At 44.1% G+C, this 20,315-nt stretch overlaps 1 protein-coding gene across 1 annotated transcript in view; it reads right to left on the bottom strand.

Moving 5' to 3' along the window:
* Slc22a23 (solute carrier family 22 member 23) overlaps positions 1–20,099 on the bottom strand; it is a 48,819-nt gene extending 28,720 nt beyond the window's left edge. The window contains exon 1 of the mRNA XM_028881438.2: positions 19,934–20,099. Coding sequence (XP_028737271.2) covers positions 19,934–20,070 — 137 coding nt within the window. The 5' untranslated portion in view covers positions 20,071–20,099. The remainder of the gene's footprint in view (positions 1–19,933) is intronic.
* Positions 20,100–20,315: the final 216 nt, after the last annotated feature.

Here is a 20,315-nt window from a genome sequence, read left to right as displayed (position 1 = left end):
TCACAGAGATCCACTTGTCTCTGCCTCCTGAGTGCTGGGATTAAAGGTGTGTGCCACCACTGCCCGGCTGTTTTTGGTATTGAAAAGCAGAATCAGGGCTGGTGAGATAGCTCATCAGGTAAAGATGCTAGCCACCAAGACTGAGGATCTGAATCCTAGCCTTGTGACCTGCATGGTAGAAAGAGAGAACCAACTCCTGCAAATTGTCCTCTGACCTCCACATGTTCAACACACACACACACACACACACACACACACACACACACACACACACACACACACACAGAGACAGAGAGACAGAGACAAAGAGAGAGAAAAATCAATTTCTAAATGATTTATTTTGTATTTATGTATATGCATTTGCCTGTGTGAGTTTATATACATCATATGCATGCAGGTGCCTGTGGAGGCCAGGGGGTATCAGATACCCTGCAACTGGAGCTATAGGCTATTGTGAGCCACCTAATGTGGAAACTGAAACTGGACATGTATACTCTGCAAGAGCAGTAAGTGCTCTTAACCACAGAGTTATCTCTCCAACTCTATATTTTTTTTTTTTTAAAGCGGGACAACTATGTTTTAGAAAGATCTTGCACCAAACAGTGAAGGGTGGTCCTAAAGCTTTATATGGAAACTTTATGTAGAGCTCTTTGATGCTACTGTATCAAGAGAGAAAATGTTCTCCCCGGTAGGTTTGTTCTCTGTTTCTCTGTCCCTCTCCCTTCTCTTCTTCCCCCTCTCTCTTCTTTCCTAAGGCAGTCCAACCAGGCAGCCTAGGCTTAACTAGAACTCAGGGTAACCCTCCTGCCTCAGCGTCCTGAGAGCTGGGATTATAGGCTTACACTACCACTCCCTTCTGTTTCTTTAAGCTCAATGGGAGCATTTAGCTTAGGCAACCTCTTCCTGTGCCTGCCTCAGCTCATATATGGCAGAGCATGGTAACTTATGATTTGACAGAAGTAACAGGTTTCTAATGCACATTGCCATTCTCCTTTCCTGGAGTGCATCTGAACTAAGCCTAGGCCTGCTTTTAGACTGCAGTCATTAGCTGTGGAAATGTCCAGTGAAATCAGCAGTTAAAAATTGGTACACGGAACAAGCGTCCTTCTCCTCCACTTGAATGTCAGCACAGGTCCAGGACAGAATTGAGAGAATCTTGGGAGAGATTAAAGGGATTTCTCTCAGGCGAAGAGGGGTCTGGACATTACAGGCATGCAGAGAGACCCTATGGTAAAGATGAAAAGAATTTCCAGATTGGAAGCAGACTAAGAAGCACTGGTCTTAATGGAGATCAAGACGAAGAAAGAAGTATGCTGTTCAAGTGCACCTGCACTCATGGCTGGGATCCCTCCGAGGACGCTAGGATAGGGATAAATAGGACAGAGTGGACCAAAGCCTAAGGCTTACACTGCCCCTTCCTGCTGACAATGCCTTGCAGCAGGTGCAAAAGCTACTGTTTGAGCTTCAACAGTACAGCAATTAATTTGAATAATCTGTGATTGAGTTCTCTGTTCTGTTTTGATTCTTTCTTTCTTTCTTTCTTTCTTTCTTTCTTTCTTTCTTTCTTTCTTTCTTTCTTTCTTTCTTTCTTTCTTTCTTTCTTTCTTTCTTTCTTTCTTTCTTTCTTTTTTTTCTGGTGCTGGGGGTGTTTCCTAACTGGTCACCAGTTATCTATGTGGGATGTGTGCAGATTGATGGCTTGCAAATGACTTCCTTGTAGTGTTAGGTCTTTATTTGATCCAAAGAAGCACCTATGACTCTCAAGTAGTCCGTGTGCTTTCCAAGTCTCAAGTCTGAGATGAAATAGGGTAACTGGAAAGGATGTAAATAGAATTTGGGGTAGATTGATGTGAAGGTAGTAATTAGAGTAGATCATAGGTTTTTCAGTTTTCAGAAATTTGCAATAAAGGAAATTTTGTTATTATAAATTTTAGTAATATATACAACTGATTAAAATTTTTAAAAATTGGTACATGGTACTATAAGGCTGATCATTTGCCCTTAAAGTTTAAAAGTAATAATTTTCTTGTCCAATGAGAGAATCTAGTATCTCCAAGCTTCCTATCTGGGCAGCCTTTTTTACTCATTAACAGACATTTACTATATAAAAGAATCGATTTCATTATAACATTTTCATTAATGTATATCACATATTTGATTATACCTCCCATCATCCTCTCATATTATCTCCCACTGTCCTTTTCCCAAGTAGTTTCTGTTTTCATGTCTTACATACCTATTTCTAAATCTAGATTTTATAGATGAGAGAAAATATGTCTTTCTGTGTCTGCCTTATTTCACTTAACATGATGACTTCCAATTTTAGTCACTTTCTTGCAAATATCGTAACTTCATTCTTTTTATGGCTAAATAAAACTCCATTGTGTATATACATCACATATTCTTTATCTGTTCACCCCTTGATGGGCGCCTTGGCTGATTCCATATCTTGGCTATTGTGAACAGTGCTACTATAATCATGGATGTCCATATCTCTGTGTTCACTGACTTAGTCCTTCTGGTATATATACCCAGGAGTGATAATAGCTGTGCATGGGTAGCTTTGTAAGGAACCCCCTATGATTCTAATAGTTGTGTGGGCTGCTTTTTTGAGGCTTCATTAAATACGCATTCTGGTGAGAGGCCAGTTGGGCAATTCTCTGAGTAAAAAACATGTGTGTCCTGCTTAATTCACTGTACTAGGACATTTACTCATAAATAAAATACAGAAAGGAAATAAAACTGATTGCTAATGCTTTATTAAATTAGTTGTACCCTTAAGCCATTTCTTTGTTTGTTTTGTGAAGTATTTGGTTTTAGGGCGATACCTGTGTACACAAACATGCCTTCCTGTCTGTGATTCAACTGGGACATCATTCACAGAATAAACATGCATGGAGCAGTTGGAGTCATTATGGCGAAGAGCTACACTTTGGGCCCCAAGAAGTTATTTTGTTGGGAAGGAAAGCATGCTAAATACATACTGCACCACTGAACTATAGTTCAGCCCAGTCTGGGACCTCTATTAAGCAGACTCACAGGAAGGACACAAAGTCTAGCCCAGAGAGGAAGCAGGGCCAATAAAACTTTGTGGAGAGACCTTTCCATATGTGTACATGAAATGAGTATAGGCGGAGCTTGGGCTACTTCTGATCGAAGAGGGAACTCTAGTTGTTGATTCTCTGGGTTGATCAAGTACTGGACAGTTAAAAAAAAAACTCTAGAGAGGAGAGCTAAAAAACTGTTTTCAAAAGAAAACAAAGGAACAGTAACCAAGCTAAAGACCGAAATGGAATTAAAACAACTGGCAGTTATTCAAAGGTGTCCAGTGCTCTTCACAAAATGAGGCCCCATAATTCCCTGAAAAAATGGTGGTGGAAATACATCAGGATTTCCATGAATCTGTGGCACAAGGTTAGTAAAATGACACAGAAGCCTCAGCAGGCCAGATACCCCACGTTATCTGTTGAGATCTGGGGCTAAATGTCACCTCTGAAAGGTAGAATTATGTCACGCTGTGCACAGCAGCTTCATAGTGCTGCAGGCTCAGGCCATGCAGTGCATAACATCTTCATGGTGCTACAGGTCAGGGCACACAGTGCACAGCATCCTCACAGTGCTGCAGGTCAGATCACACAGTGCACAGTATCCTCACAGTGCTGCAGGTCAGGGCGCAGTGCCCAGCATCCTCACAGTGCTGCAGGTCAGGGCACATAGTATACAGCATTCTCACAGTGCTGCAGGCTCAGGGCACACAGTGCACAGTATCCTCACAGTGCTGCAGGTCAGGGCGCAGTGCCCAGCATCCTCACAGTGCTGCAGGTCAGGGCACATAGTATACAGCATTCTCACAGTGCTGCAGGCTCAGGGCACACAGAACACAAGCATTCTCAGGGTGCTGCAGGTTCAGGTAGGGCACATGAAGCCTTTTTACAGTAGACCCATTCTGAATACACAGGGCTTGACATAACCCTAAATGTTCCTCTGTTCGTGTTTTCAGCGAATAAAGACTTGGAATTCAGCTCCCATGCAGACACCTACAATCTGCAACCTTGTATGCAGCTGGTGTTCATCCACCCACATACCTGAGCTAATATTTGCCACTTTCTCCCTCCTTCTCCTTTTTTCGAAAACCTATGTGTGGAAGTGATCATCAGGCCACAGAAAACAAACAGCACACAGGACGTTAAACGTGCAGCGCTGTATGGGGAGCTGATTTGACATCTTCAGCAAGTGAGAAAGAAAATGTGGTGTTCAAACAGGCAAAGTGGTACAGGCCCGAAATCTCAGCACCTGCCAGGCTGAGACAGGGTGATTGCAAGCTCAAGGCTAGCTTGGATTACAATAGGGGGTTCCCTGCCAGCCTGGATAATTTAGCAAGACCTTGTCTAAAACTATAAACTATAAAGGAGCTGGGAATCCCATTCAGTGTAGAGTGCTCACTTAGCATGTACCGGTTCTAGATTTAATTACCAGGAAAGAAAGGGGGGGAAGAAAGGAAAGTGAGGAGAGAAAGGGGCTGAAGCAGAAATGGGTTTTTGCTGCTTCTGCATCTAATTGGAATTTTATTGGCACTTGTGTTTGCAGCTCTCTGCAGGTGGTCCAATCAACCTGCTCCAGGGGGCCACCTTCTGACCGAAGCCTGGGCTCTAATCCTGTGCCCATCAGGGTGGCAGACAGATACCATGGCTACAATATCTACTTGTCATGTGCAAGCCTCCTGCTGACATCTGGCAGATGCTTCATCATAACTGCACACACCTCTCCTGGCTCCCACAGAAATGTATCCTGATTCAAATTAGCCAGTTCCAAAGCCGGAGTGAGGCCAAACAGCCACTCTTTGGGTACTGGTCGCATGGGTCCGCTGAGACTCATTCTGTCTGTCTAGGTGGACTCTGAGCAGCTGCCAGAGCAGTGGTCATTTGACACCCGTTGCCAGAGGCCGGCCACCTGACCTGAGCCAGGCACTGACAGCTCAGAATCTAACACACGTGCTCACCCTGACCGCTCTCTGTCAGTTTTCCAGGCTGCAGTGGCCCTTGGCCTGGCCTTCGGCAGCCCCGGCTGCTGGGGTAGGGCAGTGAGATGGGTTTGTGAAGTATGTCCCGGCCCTGGGGACAGCAGAGCTTCACTACCCTGGTACGGTGCTTGCATGGTGTCAGGGGGCCACATTTCCCTGTTTGCTCAGGCCTCTCTCCACCCCTGCCTGTAAGCACATGTGCTGGTCCCTGGGATTCATGGAATTGTACATAACCTCTGAACTCAGAAGCCTAAATGAGGCAGCTTTTTACCTGAGGGCTCCTTAGCATCCTGTGTCAGCAGCTAATCCCAAACACCAGTGGAGGCAAAGACACTTGCAGCTCACTTCCACTTTCATGATTGAAACGTGCATGCACTACCATTTGCATTTCTAGGGCTGCGGTTTTAATTATTTCTTTCACAATTACATAAACATGCATATATGTACTTTGATCATATTTCCTCCCCACACCCTTCTCTTTCCTACTTTCCTCGTGTGTGTGTGTGTGTGTGTGTGTGTGTGTGTGTGTGTGTGTGAGTGAATGCACAAACATGCTCCACTGAGTTTAATTAGAGTTGCTCCTGGGAGCATAGGTTGGGGGTCAGTTATTGACTTGAGTCAGGGCAGCAAAACAGAGGCTGCATCACTGAAGAAAATGAACCCCCCTCCACCAGTGTACATTTGCCTTCTGTTGGTATTACATGATGCTTCATCACCCAGTGTAGATGATGTAGAGATAGGAGGATTTTAAAGTGCTCGCTCTCTCCTTGTATTTTTGTTTGTTTCATTTTGGTGTGTGTGTGTGTGTGTGTGTGTGTGTGTGTGTGTGTGTGTGTGTATTTGAGACAGAGTCTCCCTATGAAGTCCTGGCTGTCCTGAAACTCTCTATATAGGGCAGGCTGGCTTTGAACGAACGGAGATCCGCCTGCTTCTGCCTCCTGAGTGCTGGGATTAAAGGCGTGTGCCACTGTACCTGGGGAAGCCTTTTCTTTGTATTTCTCTCAAGTCCCCAGATCAGCTGTGTGATGGTCCCTGCAGCCTGTGAAAGGATTGCTGCATTCTGACTCAGGTCCTCAGAGACTAATTTCTGTGACTCATCTCTTTCCCTTTCCTGTGTGAGTAACTGTTGATAGAGCTGAGTTCATTGTGTACAGGGAACCCCATAACCTTGTTTTATCTGTGATAGAATCTCTTTGTATAATGTGGCATTTTGAAATGAAATTGGTTTTTATGGAGGATCATGTTGTGCTCCTCGTGCTAGGAAAGAAAAGCAGACTGGTAATTACTGAACCCCTGTCCCCCCCCACACACACCTTTTAAACTCATTTAGCAACAAGCATCACAATGAATTAATCCATTTAAAACATTTTCATTGTGCCCCTATTAGGATAGGTAGTAATACCCTGGTGACTAGAAGAAATGTTTTTGACATTGTTAGAGGGAACATGAATCTTCCAGGATGAAAAGTAAGTTCTGTGCCAAGTACATGCTACCCTTGGTGACCCAGGTACTTCCTAGGCCTAAGAGCATCACAGCATGTGGGACAAGCTGAGCAGCTGGTGGTCTTCCTGCACCTAGCAGCCAAAGCACCTCTGGCAGCCATGGAGTATCTGTGTGCCTCAGTTTCCCTATCTGCATAGGAGGCTATCACAATTCTACTTCAAGGGCCCTAGGGCAGATCAAGGGCACTCAGGGATGTAACGAGCTTAGTCTGGCCCCCAAGGAGCAACCTTCAGCTGGGGCAGTGACGCACACCTGCTGTCTCAGTCCTTAGGAGGACTACTTGAGCTCAGGGATTGGAGGCCAGCTTGGGCAATATTGCAAGACTCTACTTCAAGAACATCAAACAAACAAACAAAATACCCCCCCCCAACCTTATAAAACTACTCAAGAAATGATAAAATTCAATGATTTGGCTTCAAATGTTTTTTAGTGATATTTATAAATTAAGACCATTTACTATATACGATGGAATGGTTAGTATTTTTTAACTGGACATAACTAGCTTGAGGCCATTTATATGTTTTTCTAATACGTCTCCTGAAAATTTTAAACATTAAAATCTCTTTGGCACAGGTGCTTTTCCCTAAAGCTCCCTCTCCACCACCCTGGTGCTGGTTTCTTCCCCAGCTGCTAAGCATGGAGGCTGCTTCCCTCTCCTTCCCACGGTCACACGGCTGATTTCTCACCTGGAGAACTGGTGCCGATACTTATTCTCTAACGTTCCCCTTCCTTTCGTTTCCTTTCATTTCCCATCTGGCATCCTCCCTCTCGCTGCCTTCCCCGATGCTTCTAGTGATCTAGCGAGCCCTCATCAGGATGAAATTCCAGAGTGTAGTTAATAATTCACCATCTTCACACATCTGGTGCGTGTCTTCACACAGAGCACTCATGTTGGGTGAACCCAAGCTGAGGATCTTTTCCAACAGGTACCCGATGAAGAGTCTTGGCAGAGTGCGAGAAAGCCACCTCTACTGCTCCCCTGCAGGGGTGTAGGAACAGGCCAGGAGCAGAAATTCCTCTGAGAGCAAGGCACCTGTGGCTGCTGATGGTGTTGTCAGGTAAGCAGGGCAGGTATCCTAGTCCAGGCAACCAGAAACACAGCCAGGATGGAAGTTTCCAGAATGTGTCACATATGTGGATATTATATCCCCACAGTGCGGGTTAAGTGGTTAGATCCAGGCCCAAGCCCTTGTCTGTTCCTGCAAGCACTTTTGGAAACACCTCTGATGCTGGATGTCTGAGATGAGCAAGGTGACTGATGCCTGTGTCAGCAGAGGAAGTGAGCTGGCTGTTGGTAGTCACCTACCCCTCAGGGACAACATCTGCTTCTCACTACCCAGCTTCAGATCCTGTTTCATGAACGAGGTTGGACTCAGCCAACTTGGGGCATCTCTGGCACATCCTTTATGCCCTGCTCTAAAGAGGTCCACATGTCATATGTAAGAGGCTTGGTCTTTCACTTGGCACAGGACTGCTCATCTGACCTCAGGACTCACCTGTATCCCTAGAACACTTCTTCATGTGTGTCTGTGGTGTATGTATGTGTATATGTGTGTGGCGATATGAGCAGGTGCACACGGAGGCCTGAGGTTGACTTTGGGTTTTTTTTTTTAATGATTGCTTTCCATCTTATATATTCTCTTGCTTGAAGTCAGAGCTTGCTGACTCATTTAGTCTATCAAGCCAGCTTGCTTTGGGGCTCCTCTCTGTCCCCAACAGCTTCTGACTTTCCCATGCTGGGATTACAGGTGGTCCACTACACCTACCCAGCACTGACATGGGTGGGAGGGATCCATACTCTGGGTCCTTACACTTGAGTGGCAAAATCTTTACGCACTGAATCATCCCCCAGGTTCCAGGGGAAGCTTTTTGACTCTTTGTTTATTTCCATGCAATACTGGATCACTCTGCTGAACACTGCCTTGCCTAGAAGGAAGCTTACAGCTGATCCTAGGGAAAGTGTGCCTTTGAAATATTAAGGCACACTGAAATCTGCATACTGCACAGTGCCTTGGAATATAAATTTTAAGTGTGATTTTCCTTCCTTGCCTAGCTGGTTCATGAGGGCAGGGTTGTGTTTGCCCTGTTTATGATGACAACCCTCATACCTTGGAAACATGAAGAACAGTGGGCATGCACACATCCTCCACAGGTGCTCACTGAGTGGCACATGGATGGTCACCAGCCCAGGAGGGTGCACAGCAGATGTGTGTGTGTGTGTGTGTGTGTGTGTGTGTGTGTGTGTGTGTGTCTGCATTACCAAACCTGCCCTGTCCTCTGCTCCTTTCATTTTCACTGTGAGTGAGATGATGACATGCACCCAACCACAGGGATGGCATGCACCATCCCTGACTCCTGTGGCTCCTCCAGAAAACCTCCAGCCTTCTCTTTTCTATCACTCCTCAGCCGTAAGTCTCAACCAGGAAGACTCATACTCCCTGCCCCTCCTACTACCTTCCTGGTCTTCCACCCTGGTAGTCTCCTGAGACATCCTCATGTAACACAGACCTTGATACAATGACGAGAATACAGGGCAAGATTGTGTCATGCATGGGGGCTCTCACCAAGGAATTGTTACCAAGCTACACCCCAATGGGCTGGGCCAGCTGGAGGAGGTGCCTTTCCTACCCTTGTGACGTTTGAAAGCAGCAGCCCTCTCTCCAGGTCTGTTTCAGCCTCCTGGTACCCCCCACCCAGCTTCTGGCTACACCTGGCAGAAATCCTCTCATTCTTCTGTCCTCTGGTGTTGTACATCTTGATTTTATTTCTCCTCATTCATTTGCATACTGTGAGGCTAGAAGCGTTCACTTGAGAAAAGGATATGTCAGTATGACTCTTTCGGACAGGCATTGAGCCGTGCTGCCCTTTCCTAAGTGCTAACGAATGGCTAAGCAAACAACTAAACAAGGGTTTCTACTTGGCACCAAGACAGGGTGCATGGTGGTGGTGGACACCTGCATCCACCTTTGCCAGTGTTCACTCACAGGTACAGTCTCTTCTGTACCGTTTCATGACAAAGTGCTTAGTGCAACACCCGGGAGTGCCCACATCCGGGCAAGCACACCTTTGTTCTCTCTGCTCTCCCCTCCCTTGCCTTCTACAGCATTTCCTTCACCTCCAGCCCATAGGAAAAACGTCAGCTGGTTCTGCCTCACCCAAAGATGAAGTGAGCTGCAAGCATCCCCAAGCAGCTCACTTGGCTTTGGCTCTCAGACTCACTGGGGAGCGGGGATAGAGGTCATCCCTGTGTCGCAGCCCTGCCCATCACCGAAGAGCACCCGCACTCATGAAAGTCTTTGCCAAATCCCTACCTAGTCACACTGCTGATGCCACCTTGTACTGATGGCCTTGTCCTGTAGCTGTAGAAGGGTTGGCTGTATGTTAGCTGTGCCTTTTAACTTTCCAATGTCTGGATGTGTGGGACCTTGCTCCTCCTGGAGCACCCAGCCCAGCTCTGCCAAGGGCTAACTCATTCCTAGTAATACTAAGAGGTTTGGCTCCATGTTTTAAACACAAACTAACCAATCTAGAGGCCATACCTCAACCACATTCTACACCTAGATCAGCCTAGCAACTACCCACCTGCTATGATCACCCCAGGACTGAGTAGCAGACAATTGGGGATAGCCCCCTGCCTCCACACTAGCTGACCCTGAATCTTTCTGCTATGCCTCATCTCGTTTCTCCTGAAGAAACTACAATAAAGGATCCTGGACACAATGTCCCTTCCCTGCTTTCTGGCACTTCCTCATCCGGCCCTAGGGGGTGGTGTGTGATCCTTCCTCTTCAGAACTGTGAGCAATAAACAGTTTTTCTTACTGACATCTGCAGATCTCCTGGCACCATTCTACCCGGGTAAGTGTAAAATTTATATCTGAGAACACCGGCTTCCTCCACTGCCTTCAGCAATCGGACCTCTGCAGCAGCTGGCCTCATCCCATCATTTCCAGACTCCAATGGCAACAGGGGACTCTGGACTCCTAACTCCTAAGCTCCTCCAATTCAAAGACTCAGCCCCAGTCACAGTATCCTCTCTTATCCTCATGAGCCACATTGGGTCCATTGACAAATCTCACTGGGGTCACTTCCAAAACACCTTTCCAATCAGACCTAAAGATGAGTCTACTGTCCCCACACAAACTAAAGCACAGGGGCTGCCTCTGCCCGAGGAACAGATCTTAGAGCATAGGTGTGCTGGGTAGACACAAGATAAAGTCATCTGAGAAGAGGGAACCTCAATTAAGAAAACGTCCCCATAAGATCGGGCTGGGCTGTAGGCAAGCTTGCCAGTAAGTAGCATTCCTCTGTGGCCTCTGCATCAGCTCCTGCCTCTATGTTATTGCCCTGTTTGAGTTCCTGTCCTGACTTCCTTCAGTGATGAACAGTGATATGGAAGTGTAAGCCAAACAAACCCCTTCCTCCCCAAGTTGCTTTGGTCATGATGTTTCATCACAGCAAAGGAAATCCTGACTAGGAAAGACATTGGTACTGGAATAGTGGAGCATTGCTGACAGATGTGATCATGTGTTTTGGGGATGACTGTAGAAAGTTTTTTGAACTCTGGGCTAGAAAAACCATTGAGTATTCAAAGTTTGGTGAGCTGTTGGAGCTTGGAAGATAAAAATGTTGAGAGCAGTATAGACAATGGAGGCCGTGCTTGTGAATTTTCAGAGGGAAGCAAAGACTTTAACAGGAAATTTGTATGAAGAATCTGGTGTCTGGTCAGCTGGAGCTAATGAATCAGCTGGGATTAACAAGAGACCAGAGCCACTAAAGTAAAAACTTTGCTTTGCTGGGACAATTGATGCTGGCCAACTGGGGCTGAAGAATCAGCTACTATTAAAAAGAAACCAGTATTATTGAGGTGAAATCTTCTGGAAAATGTTTCCTCAGGACTAATACACAGCTGCCAAGGTTATACCTCATGCTGGTAGCTCAACTTAGCAATATAAGAGTCACCCAGCTTTGAAGGCATGAAGGGGTCATGAAAAGCAGCTTAGGCTTGACACTGTGAGAGGCTGGGATAGGCCATTGGAGAAGGTGCAGCCTCAGTAGCAGTTGAAGCTCCAGGACTGAAGGGTTCATGGAGAAGTTGACGTTTGGCACCATGAAGACAGCTTAGGAGAGGCTATTGGTGAAAGTGCAGCCTAGTTGTTGTGGGATATCTTTCTGTACACTGTGAATATGTGTTGGACATAGGAGAACTTTTGATTACATTTGGCTGCCCAACATGTGGGCAAGAGTTTCCACCTAAAACCTGAGAGAACTTACTAAAATGGAGCAAAGAGCAGCTTTCTCATGGGGGTATGGTACAAAGATGCTGCTGTATAGAAATGCTGTGGCATTTGAGCTTGAGCCCAGCTTGGTGGATGTGTACACCTCAGTACACAGAGGTGTCTCCAAGCCATGCAGCGTACTGTGTGGCAGATTTAGCTTTTGCTAGTATAGAAGAAAAAAAAAAAAAAGGTTTCTGGGCTACACACTGCTGGATCGAGGCATAGACCCACTGCTTCCCAGACTCAGTGATGAGCATGGACCTCAGTGCTGGAGGTAAAGGTACCTCTGCCAAGTTGGGAAGCTGAGATGGGCGGAGTCAGCACCTAAGGCTGCTGCTTCAATCCTAGCCATGCTGCAATTTAAAACAATAGATTCACAATAAGGCAGATGGAATAAACCTCTAAACGGTTTACAGTGTGTGTAAAAATATAAGTAGGCTTGGAAGAGAGAGGAAAAAAAGAGAACAGACAGTTATATAAAAATAGATTGTCTTAAAAAATAAAGTCTTTAAAGAAACAGTAAAAGTAATATAAACCATGTAAAGATGGAAATCACACAGAAAGTCTGGATTACATTGTCTTTGGGATTTTTTTTTTAAAGATTTAATTATTATTATGTATACAGTATTTTGTCTGCATGTATATCTGCAGGACAGAAGAGGGTGACAGATCTTATTACAGATAGTTGTGAGCCACCATGTGGTTGCTGGGATTGAACTCAGGACCTCTGGAAGAGCAGTCAGTGCTCTTAACCACTGAGCCACCTCTCCAGCCCCTGTCTTTGGGATTTTTAACTGCAGAAAGACATTTGATTGTAAAGACTACTCAGTTGAACCAATATATATATTTTTAAGGTATCTTGACTTCAAAATGTGTGTCTAAGGATACGTTGCTTTGGAAAACAGATTCTGTGTTTGTTTCCACAGAAGATGAGAACCTCTGGATTGCTTCCAGGCTAATATGGTTGACCAAGGAAGACCCCCTGAGAGGTCTCCAGATGTTCCAACATCCAAAACAGCTTCAAGGCAACTAGCTCAGACAATGCAGCCTCACAGACTCCGCTAGTCAGGACTTGACCATAATCCTAAATTTTCTCAGGGTCACCATAAGATTAACAGTGCCTCTACTCAGCAGGAAGTAGCCTAGAACACTGCACCCACATTCCCCAAAAATAGATTATGGATGTTTGTCTTTGTTTAGGTTGTTGGACATAGTCAATTTTTTTCTAGAAGAAGAAAGGGAATATGATATAGAAATGTAGGATATAGATATGATAGGATGGAAGGATAGATTATTGAATCTACTTCTAAAGAGCAACAACTTATTTGAAATGTTTTACATTTCTATGGATTTTAGTTTATTACAAATTTAAAGTTAATTTTGTCACACTGTATGTATTTCTACTCATGTTTAAGGTATTATGTTTGTACAGCTCATTTGAAATTGCAATATATATTTAAGAAATGCAGATGAATAGTCCTCTATGATAATCAAACTTTTAGTCGTATTAGTTAAGTTTTTTAGGTATATAGATGCACATTTCAACTAGGTAGGTAATCTTTAAACACTTCCAGAATATGACATTTAAAATGTTTTAAAAACTTAGACTTTCTGGACAGTGAGACGCATCTGCTCCTGGTAGCACCAATTTACTTCAAAGAAGAAGATGGGCATTGAAGACATTCCACATGGAGTTTAGTTTCTTGGCACAAAATGGACTGCTGGGCAAAGAACTGCTCTTGCCTGGACCATTTGATGATATGTTATATAGACTGGACATGCAAGACCCATGGGAAAAAATGACCACAAAACAAGGTGAGATGGTCCTTCAGGTTCCTGCTTCACAGAGGAGACTGCCAAATATTCTATAGGATACAGGGAGAAGCAACTGAAAAAACTCTAGCCCTATAGGCTGAAGATGGATGCCCCAATGTTACAGATGACTGTCCAGGCAGCCAGCTGTCTCTGTCATTTCCAGAATTTTGGAAGTTGATTACAAAGCATTTCCTGTTTACTCAGGTAATATTATATCCTTCTGGGGTCTTTGATGTAGTTGAAGACTAGATAGTTATAATTTTCCTTGGTTATGATAAAAGATTAATTAGATATGAAACTTTAGACTCACAAATATAGGATAGATAGAATATTTTCTTTAATTTTGCCAAATACAAATAGACCAGATAGTGTACCTGTAATTCCTGCTTGATAACTGTTCTATTATATGTAATTTTACTATGTTAAAGTTAAAACCTTCCTTTTTGATTAGACAGAAAAGGGGAAGTGCTGTGGGATGTCTTTCTGTATGCTATGAATATGTGTGGCTCCCATTGGATAATAAATAAAACTGTTTTGGCCTATGGCAAGGCAGCTTAGAGGCAGGCAGGAAATCCAAGGAGAGAGACAGGAAAGAGAAAGGCAGAGTCTAGGGAGAGACACCAGCCCGTTGCCCAAAGAACAACAAGATGCCAGCAGATTGGTAATGCCACAGCCACGTGGCAACATATAGATTAACAGAAATGAGTTAAGTTATAAGAGCTAGCTAACAAGAAGCCTGATTCATAGGCCATTCAGTTTGTAAATAATATAGCCCTCTTTGTGTTTACTTGGGACCAAGGGGCTGAGGGACACAGGTGGGAGAGATTTGCCTGACTTCCAGCTACACCCAGTTGCAGCAGAAGACCCCAGCATTTTGGAAATGCCAGTACCATGGGATGACAAGGAAGAACAGCAAAGTGATGGAGTGAAGCTAGCTGGAGCCTATAAGATAAGCTATGCATGCTGCAGAGGGCAGAGCCTGAGAAGTTATCCAAGCCCTGTGGAAGGGCCCAGAAGTGAGTGGGTCCCAGACATTGGACATTGACTTATTTATACAATTGGAGCTCAGTTTTACTTTGATTTGATTGTGGTTCTTCCCTCTATAAGTAAGAAAATTTAACCAGGCTGTGGTGTCACACACCTTTAATCCCAGCACTCAGGAGGCAGAAGCAGGTGGATCTGTGTGAGTTCAAGGCCAGCCTGGTCTACAGAGCTAGTTCCAGGACAGCCAGGGCTACACAAAGAAACCTTGTCTCAAAAACAAATAAACAAAAAACCCAAACAAACAAACGGATTAAACTTATTTTTTATTTTATATTAGCTCACAGTTGGGAGACTTTCAATTGTAAGAGATTTCAGACTTTTTTTTTAAGAGACTGAATTTTTAAAGTGTTTGAATTTGTAAGACTGGGACTTTTTAAGATTGTAAAATGTTTTATATTGTAATGTTTATATTAATGTGTGATCTTGGAGATGAACAAGAAAGGAAAGATTGTGGCTTTACAGTGATGTGTTTGTGTGTAAAGTTGACAAGGGGTCAATTGTGCTGGATAGTTGTATGTCAATTTGACACAAACTAAAGTCATCTGAGAGGAGGGGACCTCAATTAAGAAAATGCCTTTATAAGGTCAGGCTGTAGTCAAGCCCTGTAGGGTATTTTCTTCATTAGTAATTGATGGGGGAGGACCCAGTCCATTGTGGGTGGTGCCATCCCTGGGCTAAGGGTCCTAGATTCTATAAGGAAGCAGGCTGAGCAAGCCATAAGGAGCAAGCCAGTAAGCAGCATCCTTCCACAGCCTCTGCATCAGTTCCTGCCTCCAGGTTCCTTCCCTGCTTAAGTTCTTGCCCTCACTGCTTTTGATGATGAGCTGTTATATGAAACTGTGAGTAAAATAAACCATTTCCTCCCCAAGTTGCTTTTGGTCATGGTGTTTCATCACAGCAATAGCAATCCTAACTAAGATAAGCCTCTTCCTGGCTTTTTATGGGGCCATAGTCTGTTGGCTACCTTTTATCTGCATTTGCCTTCTATATTTTCAGAGAATAATGACTTGTTTGTGTGCAGGTGCCATATCTAGAAGAGCAGCATGGGGTAGGTTCTCAAATAATAGCCAATTTTCCTTTCAGATTATTCTGTGTTCTGTGGTTTTTGAGATGAAAACCCCTAAGTCTACAGTTTTGGGCCCTCACAATACCTTCCCCCAGCAATGTGTGAATTTTGTCTGTGAGCTCATCCTTGTCAAGAATTTTCTCCCATGTGAGCCTTGTGTGCCTCCTTAGGAGGCTTTGTTGACTCTAGAAGGTCAGTATCTCAGCCTTGGCAAGTGTCTAAAATTTGTGCATGCATGCGCACACAAATGCATAGTACAGACTTCAAAGCTTTGATTTATTTTAAAGAGATTTTTTTTCTGGCCATAGTTCAGGGAGTCAGCCAGCTGTGGGTGGAGACCCTGTGGTGAGGAAAGACTTTCGAGTCTTTGATTCTTGGCTTTATTCAAGGAGCTCAGTTCTAATTGTATACCAAGCCTGTATTTAGTCCTTTCTCTGTTGCTAAAACAAAATGTCTGTGCCAGGGCAACATAGAAAGCCCACAGTTTTGAAGACTGAAAGTTCAAACTGGGCAGTTAGACCTCTGGTGAGGATCTAAGGTGGGTGGAATCACAATGACAAAATGTGTGTGACAGAGATCACATGGCAAGAGGGACATCAGATTTAGGGGTTAGGTCACTCACTGTGTAAGACCAGTATCAATCCTTCCTATGGAAATACCCCTAATGACCAAACCGTGAGACCCTACTACCTTTCAATACCACTACACTGAAATCTAAGCCTCTGGCATAAGGATAGGTGTGGAACAACCCACATCCAAACCACAGTGTTGTAGTTTGAATCTGTAGTGTCCTCACAGCTCATGCTTGAAACACTTGATCCCTAATTGGTGGCACTATTTTTGGAGGTTCTAGAAATTTGGGAGGAGACAGGTTATTCAGGGTAAGTCCTTGAAGGTTTACTCATGTTCACTTCCTGTCTTTGCTTCCTGGTCTACTTTACTGTGATGTGGACAATGTCTGCCATGCACTCCCACCACATTAAACTGAGTTGCTTGGACATACCTTCCTACCATAGTGGACTGAAACTCTCTGAACCAATGGGCCTGAGTAAGCATTTCTTCCTTCAAGCTGTTTCTGTCAGGTACTGGGTCAGTGACTCAGGAGCAGCAACTATATCCAAGAGCTCAGTTCTAGTCTGTGGGCAGGTCCCTAGGCTGCTGTCAGGTTTGGAAGCCTCATGCTGTCTCCATGATGCTCTCTCAGAATCCCCTCATTCCAGTGCAGCTCAGCACTGCGTTTTTGTGGTGGTTTATTTTATTCAGCAACCATGTGCATATAGAAAGACCCCTGTCTGTTTGTCTGTCTATCTATCACCTTGACCAGAAGATCCCCCATGCGTTTATCTTCATGGCCCAGCCCACCACTTGCAGCTTGAGGATTCTGCCTTGGGCAACTGGTTTGCTGTTCCTCATAGCTCCTGGGCTTCTCAGTCTGCTCCTTAGAGAGCATGCAGCCACCAAGCTTGCTGCTGGGCACCCTGAGTACAGGCAGTAAAGACCTTATTAAAGAAAAGTATGTCACTTTCTGTACTTGGCCACCCACAGCTGGTTGTGCTGGCTGATGCTACTAGTCACCTCTCCCTCCAGCAGCCACTGAAGCCTGTCGAAGAACCGAACCAAACAGGAAAAGATGGTAGGACAGTGGTAACGAGAGAGTGAGGAGAAAGGACAGGCACCAACACAGTGGCTTTGAAGAAAGCTATTGATTCTTGTGGAATCTTTCAAGCCTAGTAGGAAAAGGCAGAATACATTTCTCCCAACAATTGTTGCGGCTCCTACATACAGTTTTCTATTAAGGGTTGATACAATAACAGTAGTAGCAGTAGTTAATACTTATGGAAACCTAAGACATGACACATGCAAAGTATCTTAAATACTATCAATATAAATATAAAATATCATACTTACACGGATCACCATTAACATGTGATACTAGGTGACAGGTGTCAATCAAGTGTGTCTATTAATTCTCCTAACACAATTATTTACTATTATGACTCAGGGCCCTGATGAACTTGAGGGGCAGAGGTTAAACAACTTGCCAAAGGTTACATGCCTATTCAGTGGTAGGGTTCTATGCTTTATCTCCAAGTCTCCCTCTACATTGCCTCCTCATGCACACTTTTTCATGCATCACTTTAGTCTTCAGAACAACCCCAGGTAGAATGATTATGACCCACTTTTTATAGCTCTTAGAAAGCAGGGAATTAGAGAAGCATGGCTGCTGGGGATGCTGTGAATGTGTTGCTCTGACTGATTGATAAATAAAATGCTCATTGGCCAGTAGCCAGGAAGGCAGTATACTGTAGGCAGGATAAGGAGAGAGGAGAAATCTGGGAGGTGGAAGGCTGAGTCAGGAGACGCTGCCAGCTGCAGCCATGAGAAGCAGATATTAAGATACTGGTAAGCCACGAGCCACGTGGAAACTTATAGATGAATAGAAATGGGTTAATTTAAGATATCAGAACTAGATAACAAGAAGCCTGCCATGGCCATACAGTTTATAAGTAATATAAACTTCTGAGTGATTATTTTATAAGTGGGTTATGGGACTGTGCGGGGCTTGGTGGGACCTGGAGAGAAACTCTTCAGCTACAAATGTCGCCCAACATGGGGCAAGTGTTTCCACCTAAAACCAAAAAAAGAAAAAAAGATTCCAAAATGAATTTAAAAATAACTTCTTAATAGTCTCTCTCAAGTTAGTGGCAGCCTGCGGGCTTGAGCTACTCTATGACGGGTTCATGGCTTGCAGGCTTGACCTGCATGCAACATGGCAGATTCCAAGCCGTACAGTATGATGCGTGGTGGATATAGCTTTTGATAGTTAAAAACAAAAACAAAAAAGGTTTCTGGGCTACATGCTGCTTTGATGGAAGCATAGACCCACTGCTTCCCAGAGTTGGTGGGAGCCTGGTTCCCAGAGCTGGAGTTAAACGTAGTTCCACCATGTTGTGAAGCTGAGGTGGGTGGAAACATTATAGCTTAAAGCAATAGATTCACAATAAGACAGATTCAGATGGATAAACCTCTAAGTGGTTTACAATGTATGTAAAATGTACGTAGGCTTGAAAGAAAAAAAGTAATATATACAATTATATGAAAAATAGATAGTTTTAAAAAATAAAGTCTTTAAAGAGAAAGTAAAAGTAATATAAAAAATAAGCCACGTAAAGATGGATATCACAAAGAGAATCTGGATTGTGTTGTCTTTGGGATTTTTAACTGTAGAAAGACATTTGATTATAAAGACTGCTCAGTTAAACAAATATGTATGTTATAAAGGTACCTTGACTTCAAAATTTGGATTTCTGGGGCTGACCTAGCCAGAGCTAAGCATGGGGCATGGTACCTTCCATCACATACAGGCATACTTAACATGTTAAACTCCCTGGGTGTCTCTCAAAAATAAAAAAAAAAACAATTTGGTTTTTCAATCTGTACAATTTAAAATTTTTCTTCTTACAGCATATTCATATTCCTTAGACAGTTAGGTCATACCAGACAGTATATTCAATGCCACCCTCCCCAAAGTTGGCAACTCAAAATCTTGTTACATATGGCTTTAGAAGTCATATTAATCAATCTTAAGCAGGATGGGCAAACTTCTTTTTTTTTTTTTGGTAAAGGATCAGATTATAAGTATTTTCAGCTGTGTGGGCCTTGCCACTGCTGCCACAGTAACTATAGGCCATGCACTTGTGGGCATCTGAGAATGGCTGTCTTCCAATAAATTTTTATTTGCAAAAACTGATGATGAGCCAGATCTAGGCAATGGGCTGAAATTTGTTCATCCTTCACCGAGAGAAAATAGAGAGCTTTTCTAAATGCTCCTTCAGTGCCCCCCTCCAAATGTCCCATTCTATCACATAAGACCTTCCCACCATTTACAGGTAAGTCCTTTTATAGATATTAATCTCAAGGTACTATGTGATAGACAGAAGCAGGTCAGTGTGATGCCATGGGTAGCTATTGGGGTTGGGGAATGGTAAAAGGGGGATTATTCCACAATATGAACAATGTAAACAGTTAATAAGGGGTGGGGAGTGGTGTGTATATGTGTGTGTGTGTGTGTGTGTGTGTGTGTGTGTGTGTGTATGTTGAGAAAGACTGATTTGAGGTGAGATCCTGTCAGGAAAACATGTTAACATTATGGCGGGCAGGGCCTATAGTCAGGCATGGATGAGATGGTACATCATGAAGGATACTCACGACCAGTAGAGCAGCATGAGCAGGAAGGGACAGATGATAAGGGCCTGAAGCACCTGCCAGTCCCGGCATAGCGCAGCCAGCCCCGGCATGAGGAACTGGCCTGCCATGGCCACGAAGCTTGCCACCATGGTAATCATGAACCGTTTTCCTGGAGGGCACAGCTCTATTCCTAGAAAACAAATAATATGGGAGATGTGAGTGCCACTTGCTTGCCTGATGGCTGGGGAGCCCCATGCTAGGATGTCATTGGACACATGGAGGGAACTAAGGCCTGATGGGGAAGAGGGTGAGGTCATTGCTCCAGGTCATAAAATACGCTGGTGGGAAGGACATTGACATTTATAGGGGCTCAGCTCAGGAACCAAGATATGCCACTTGTGGA

This window comes from Peromyscus leucopus, chromosome 5, assembly GCF_004664715.2.
Source record: "Peromyscus leucopus breed LL Stock chromosome 5, UCI_PerLeu_2.1, whole genome shotgun sequence".
Classification (NCBI taxonomy): Eukaryota; Metazoa; Chordata; class Mammalia; order Rodentia; family Cricetidae; genus Peromyscus; species Peromyscus leucopus.
The sequence above is the reverse complement of the archived record's forward strand: the minus strand, read 5'-3'. Positions and strand labels throughout refer to the sequence as shown.